The following is a 7,684-nucleotide window of genomic DNA, read 5'->3' on the forward strand; positions in this document are numbered from 1 at the left end:
TTTTTAGTCATTTTTAGTCCTTTGTTGGAAAAGAATCAGGAAATTCTGCAAAATGTCTCACTTGGTGAGATCATTGATGATGCTGCTGTATCAGCCAGACTCTGATTCCATTATTGATATCACGTATCGATTCTCATTAACTCAGCAGTTTATGAAAAATAAAGACTGCTCGTACTGCACTGACTGCATTATTAAACATATATCAGCTTGGTAAAGTATGAACAATGACATTTCATGTTAGATGCAATACAGATGTTGCATGTAAAGTATACTTAAGTATTAATTTTATTATTACAAAGTCTGTATTGACAGTTGAGTACATACATTTTACATGTAATCTTATATTCATGCATCCATGTACGAAAAGATACAACTTCTGTTACAGAAGTGCATAAATTGTTGCAAATTAAGAAACATATGTCTCTATTTCAGTACATGGACGTTTGTCTTTTGTTATGATGTCTATAAATATTTAAACACATATATACATATGTGGCATCACTGTAGACACAGCGTCTGACTTCCCATTCTCACTTAAAGGTGCTAAAATCCAACTCTGAAAGACTGCAGAGTTTCCTCACACTGCTGACATTCTCTCTCGGTCAGTTAAAATTAGCTCACATGTTCACTGCTGAAACTGCTAACATGACAGAAAGTAAAAATGTGCTGTAGTTCTAACTGAGTGGTTTTCTCCATTACAGCCATTGTGTTTTGTCCAGATGTTTTATGATGAAAATTTTTTTGACTTATTACCTAAAATCGATTAAAGCAGCATAGTGATGTATACTGTAGCAGACAAAATTTATAATAAAGATTAGTGTAAATTGAACAGGAACAGAGGGCCTCAGTGTAGAGCTCCACACAGTTAAGCTATTTTGGGCCTCTGACCATCCTGGATACTTATAGGTAAGGTGGCTTTCATTTCAGAAACACATATATTTTCAAACTGAGTGTTATGATGGATTATGCCGCTCCCCACTATTCCTGGAGTGGTTTGAATGTTGTCACACTGTGATGCTGTCGAATTACACACAAAGGTTGATGTCAGTGTAGTCCTGAACACTTTCACTCCTGCACATTCGTCATATATGCTGTATACATACAGGTGTAAGTAGAATATTCAAATATCTCTGTATCTGAACTGTCATACAATTATCCAGGATCCAGGAGAGAAGGACAACCGCTGCCCAAGCGAAAACCTGTAGTGATCCCATATGTGTCAGGAGTATCGGAACAGTTGAGACGCATTTTTTCTAAACACGGGGTCTCTGTGGCTTTTAAACCCCAAAACACGCTGCGTCAAAAATTGGTCCACCCCAAGGATCGGGTCCCCCGACACAAACAGAGTAACATAGTGTACGCTGTCAAAGGAGTTTGCAAAGAGTTTGACTACGATGACCTGGATGACTGAGAACCTTCACAGACATAGTGTACGCTGTTAAGTGCCAGGAGGATTGCCAGGATTTATACATCGGGGAAACCAAACAACCTCTGGCGAAGCGGATGGCACAACACAGAAGAGCTACCTCGTCAGGCCAGGACTCTGCAGTCTATTTACACCTACAAGGCCTGTGGACACTCTTTCAATGATGAGGATGTACACATCCTGGACAGGGAGGAACGCTGGTTTGAGCGCGGAGTCAAGGAGTCCATTTACGTGAAAAGGGACGGGACCATCTCTGAATCGAGGAGGGGGCCTAAGGGTACATCTTTCGCCATCTTACAATGCTGTGATTGCAGCCATTCCCCAACTCTCTGTGAATGGTACTCATGGCCATTGATCAGTGGTCTTTGATCAGTGGGTTTTGGTCAGTGATTGTTGATCAATGGCCATGAGAATTTGCATAATTAAGATTAAGGAACTGACCTCTCAGCCCATTGTTCCTTCAGTGGGCTGGTTTCAGTCATTATGCAAATGTACTGTTTATAAGATTGGGGAAACCTGCAGTCAGCTGAGACTGAAGAAGTCACTTGGATGAGTGACGAAACGTTTCTCCCACAAAACGCTACGTCCAGATGAACAGAATCAACTTTTGGAGGTCATACAATTATCATTAGAAAGTCAAACACTGCCCTCTGCTGGATTCAACAGATAACACATAAGCCACTCCACCTGTTTCAGCATAAATTGCCCTAATAACAAAGAAATGTCACAAAACATGGTTAAAGTTTATTATTTGTCTGTTTTCTACAACAGCAATTTATTTTGTTAATGCAGTATGGCGAAATAAGTTTTTAGCTTTTTGCACTTGTAACATTAGCAGTGTAACTGAGCACGTGCCATAAGAACAATGTGACAAGCACAGCAGCTAGCTGCAACCTAATTAACAAAAAACAGAAGTATTAACAGAATTCTTGATAAAAGTAGAACTCCCTGGTTCTTTAAATGCATAAAACAGTTGCTACCAGTCCAAATTTATAGCTACAGTTTAAGGCTAGATATGGATTGCAGATGTTGTTAGATTTTTTTTTTATAAAGTTCAGTTGTGCACTCAAATCTGCTCTAATGTAGTCAGTCAAAAAAATATCAGATGTCAACTGGAATAACACAACTTTCTGAAAAATGTAATAATTACAGTGAAAATGCACATTAATGGAAAGAAAAGGTCTCTCAGGCATCCATGTTCATGTCTTTGAGACAGATATGGTTATTTTATTGTTGGACCTGTAGGTGGGAATTAGCTGGATGAATTTAAAAGCGACGGTTAGATCTTCCTTCCCTTATTATTTTCATGCAACCATGAAAAAAATGTGAGAAGCCTTGTACTGGCACCAGCAGGTCTCTGTAATTTTACCTCAAGCCAGGTCTGTGTGTATAACTTGGAATATGATTTATTGTGTTCATTGCACATTTTTATTACCAAAATTTGACAAATACTCAACCATCCACACCAAAACATGGGGCAGATCCTGTGTGGTGTAACATTAATTATGACGAGTGATAAAAGATTATGTCCTTCACATCTGTAAAAAACCCCATAAACTAAGCTATCGAGCTTGCATAGCTTCCCAAATTTACTGTTTTGGTTTTTTTTACCAAGACAGAAAAAATATAAAATAGTAAAAAGTTCAAAATTCAGAATCAAAGATTCCTCTACAGTTGTTTCACACATGAATATGTGAATTTTACAACTAATGTTGGTAATCTGGACTTTCAATTGAAAGGTTAAAAGTCAAAGGTGAGCTGTGTGTCTGTGTTACAGCAGTCTGATTATCTGATTTCAAAACAGTAATGCTTCCTATTTTTTGTAGGATACGGGCTATTTCGGAAACAGATCCAGAACACAGACCTGGAGCAGTGCATGTCTTTGTGGAAGTCCTTAAACGTGCATTCTTTTAAATGGCCACCAGGGGGTAATGCATGACTTCAGGTTCTGCAGAGGTTTATGGGACCATGACCTTTCTGTCTGACTTGACCTCTTTGAACACTTTCCTGGTGAGTTTATGCTCTCAGTTATTGATTTGTGGTTTTTACTGATATGCTGAATAAAAAATAAATCTTACAAATGTTTCAGGAAAAAGGATTATCTTGGATGTGCTCACTGGCTCATTACTCTTGTCACATTCAGCTTCAGAACACCAAGACAGCAAAAACAACTGAGGCTTCAGAACAAGGCTTCACACTCACTGGGTGATTTCAAAGTAGCTACATCCATCTTATATATTGTCTTTGCATAGAATAAGTATAAAGTATTTTACCCCATGAATGAATCAATTGTAAGTTTAATGTAACACTGGGTGAAAGACTGAATTTAACTAGCTTGTTATCACAGCTCTGATTCAGCCATTTTGGATTAAATTCATCCCTCTGAAGCCTTGAGGGATGCACAAGCTAGCTCACTGGTTTAGCAGGCACTCATATGTGTTATAGCTGGAATGCAATGTCCCGGGTTCAAGCAGTCCTGTTTCTCCTTGCTGTGTGTCCTCCCCTGTTTACTCTTTACTACTAGACTGTCAACAAAGGCAGAAAGCCCAAAAGAAGATTAAAAGCAGTTTTTACTTTAGCATATATTTTCTACACAAATCTGTGACATGTTCAGCACAAAATTTCACTCATAGCACTTTAGTTTCTGCTATTGCACTCATGGCACTTTCAGCTGAAAATGGTTAACTGTTTGCAAAACCACCACACTTTTCAGTAGCACTTCTGGATGTTACTGAGAACCAACAAACAAGCAAAGATGTTGTATTAAATACTTTTTAATACCCAGAAAAACAGCTGCCTGTAAACAAACACCTTAAAGGGACTTTGTGACTTGTGGGTATTTACAATTTCCAAAGAAATTTAAAGTGAAAGTTAAAAAATGAATAAATGATAAACAATGATTGTGGGGATGGGGATGGGGGTGGGGGTGGGGGTGGGTCGATTACAAACAGCAGCAAAAATTACATGAATAATTTGCTGCTGTTAACTGTTGCCAGTCAAAGAGCAAAATGTCCAAAGGATGTGCAGAGAATGGGAGGTATTTTCCGTGACAAAATTACTGTAATCAGCCAGTGTATTTTCCCCTTGTTGATACTGCTCCCCCAGCAGACCACAGCATGGGCAAGCATGCTAGCAACCACCGGCTATTAAAATATCTGTAGCATCGTTGATGTAGTCAGCCTTTTCAGGAAGTAAAGCATGGAATGTCTGTTCCTGTAGATAAGGTTGGTATTTGCAGTCCAGTCCAGTTTCATTTCCAGTAAGAGCCTTTTATACTTTATGTAAGTATCTTCACTCTGTGACACTTACTAATTCAGAGACTGGCAAATAACATCATATTCTGATAATCCGTCTGTTTTCTGCATGGACATGTATGTTTGTTCTTCCTCCTTTGGTTTCATCTTTTTTCTTGAGTTCCTGTGTGAGAAAGTAAAAAGACTGGGTCTTAAAACTACCCAATGCATCAACAGAGCCTTTAAAACATGAAATTAAGTGTACTAACTCACCAAAAGAGCACAAAGTAGATTATAAAGATGATATTGACAAGGATAGATACAGCAGCAATGGATACGAGAAGTTTTACACTAAGATTGCCTGACATCTCTTTATGCTCTACAACTTCTGTGCTGTTTACTGAAGTTTGGGAAGAAATAAGAGGAAAGTGCAAAATTACATGTAGTATAACATCACATGATTTACACTATTATGGTACTGCCATAAAGGGTTGGCTCAACAACTTGTCAGCACCGAACTACTTCTACAACACCCAGAACATAATTGCACAGAACTGAAAGGAAAAAACATTAACCAAAAGTCAATGTCTGTGTTATTTTTTGAATTATACACAGTACATGCAAAACATTAACTCACTATTGTCTAACAACATCAGTCATATTAAAAAATGTGCTAAAAATTCAAAGTAGGGATCAAAACTGTAGCACATACCATGTTTTTCAGGGAAGCTATTACAGATGAGTAGATTTTCTCTTGTTTCCCCTTGTCCATTGTTACTGACACATTCAACAGTGCTGTTGCCATGGTTTTTTGAAGGGAGACTGACAGTGCTGTTGACTGTGTGGTTAAAGACAGTAGTAGTAATCAAGTACTCAGTGTGGATCTTCAGGATCGGCCATTTGATTGCAGGTAAAGGAAACCCTTCACTGATACACACACAGGTCAAAACCTCTGACTGAAGCACACATCCAGAGCCATCCTGGATCTTTGAAAACCCTGGAAACACATGATCAGACTCACAAAACAAGGTAAAATGAGTTTAATGCAAATATGAGGTTTAGATGCAAGATTAATACTACTTACAAGTCACAGTCACATTGACATCTGATGTCACAGTTGTGTTTAAATATTTCGCTGCACAGATGTACTGTCCTGAATGCTCTTTTGTCACATTATAAACGACAAGTGTAGCTGATCCAGTGTATTTGTGCAGGGTTTTATAGGAGCTAAGTTTTTCCCATGAAGTAAGAGCTGGAGGGAAACTTTCAACACTGCAGGTCAGATTGAGATCATCACCCTCTTTAACAGTTGTATTCCCAGTGATCTGAGGTTTCCTTTTATCTGTGGAGCACATTACACTTTCATTTAAGAATATTTACATGTTAAATCACATCCTTCACAGTCATAAAGATACTGACAAAAAAGTAGCCTGCTAATGGTAAATGGCCAGTATTTTGTATAGCGCTTTTACTTAATCCCTAAGGAGCGCTTTACATTTTAAGTCATCCACCCATTCATACACATATACACAAAGTGCCAAATGTACAAAGTGCCACAAGCTTTAATGACAACTTCAAATATAATTTGGGTTTGGGTTTTTTGGGGGCATTTAAAAAAAACTTTAAAATGGCTCTTACCATAATAGCAACTTTTGTAATGGTTTATTAAATTGGTAGAAAATATTTGTCAGGAGTTCATATTATTATGTTTCTTTTTCAAAAGAAAGTCTGTTTTTTACATTTTGTACAAAGGAAAGGTTTGCATTTGCATTTTTTAAATCACAGTAGTCAGTGTCACATATTTAACACAAACTTTTACTTGTACACTTCTAATCACTGATTTTTATTCCCTTCCCCATTTATGAGAAATGCATAAAAGAAAAATATTGTTGTTGTTTTTTTGGTTTTTTTTGTAACTTTCTGGGTGTCTTGCAGGACTAATGCTGATACTGCAAAATTCATTGGATTAAAAAAAAAGTCAATTTGAAATCCTAAAAGTACTCACAGTTTACATTCAAACCTGAAGTCTTTTCTGCAGTCGCTTCACCTGTGAAGTGGATTTTACAGGTGACATTGGTGTTGTGGTGTTCAGCTGAAGGGTTAAAGGTCAAAGTTGAGATGTGTCTCTGTGTGAGAGCCATCAGATTCTCAGTCTTGTAATCAGTCCTGTTTCCTGTAATGTAAGATTCAGTCCCTCCTGCTCCTCTCCATGTCCAGGTGATTTCAGGAATAGATCCAGAGCAGAGACCAGGAGCAGTGCAGGTCAGTGTGGCCTGCTGTCCCTCTGTCAGTGTGGGAATCATTACTGTGGGCTTCTGTTCAATACCTAATGGAAATACTGGGCATTAATGAAATCAAGTGAAATGCTTAAAGTTTATTAACTACTTGGATGTGGACCCAGATCATAAGATATTTGGTGAAAATGGTTAATGGCAAGTTTTATCAGGAACTGCTGCAGTTCCTACCAGCTACCATAGAGGGCAACAATTCCCGAAAAAAATGAATACTTCATTAAGACCATAAAAATACTAAATATGTTATTGTACAAGACTGAATATCATTTTTCTACATGATTGTTCTTGGAATAGCTTTTCATACCTTTAACAGAGACAGTTACTCTCTGACTGAATGTGAATCCATCTTGTGTTCCGTCCCGTACACCAGTAACTCTGAGCTGATATGATCCAGAATCAGACTCTTTGAGATCATTAATGATGATGCTGCAGTTGTTCTGACTCACATCAGGCTCCAAACATGACACTCGTCCTTTAAACCCAGACTGAGCTTTTTTGTCTGTGTTTTTGTTGCTGTGAAATATTATTTCATCATCACTACAGCTTCTTTTAGATGCTTCACATTTGTACCAAACTATATGTTTGAGTATAAAGTCATCAGCAGTAGTGAAAGAACACGGGATCACAACACAGAGTCCAGCCTCTGCTGTTAGTTCTCGCTCACTGAGAGTAACACAGTATCCTCTATCACAGTGTTGTTGTCCCCAGACTGAGGCACCTGTTAATGCAAA

The 7,684-nt window shown here is 38.0% G+C and overlaps 1 protein-coding gene across 1 annotated transcript; it reads right to left on the minus strand.

The window, feature by feature from the left end:
* Positions 1 to 5,166: 5,166 nt before the first annotated feature.
* Positions 5,167 to 7,684, minus strand: LOC134635529 (sialic acid-binding Ig-like lectin 14; the record flags this gene model as incomplete). Its single annotated transcript, XM_063484905.1, has 5 exons — positions 5,167 to 5,213; positions 5,372 to 5,656; positions 5,744 to 6,001; positions 6,665 to 6,985; positions 7,258 to 7,684. Coding segments are annotated over 5 exons (1,338 nt in total), but the record flags the coding sequence as incomplete, so codon positions are not given.

The sequence above is a fragment of the Pelmatolapia mariae genome, linkage group LG10_11 (genome assembly GCF_036321145.2).
Source record: "Pelmatolapia mariae isolate MD_Pm_ZW linkage group LG10_11, Pm_UMD_F_2, whole genome shotgun sequence".
Taxonomy (NCBI): Eukaryota; Metazoa; Chordata; class Actinopteri; order Cichliformes; family Cichlidae; genus Pelmatolapia; species Pelmatolapia mariae.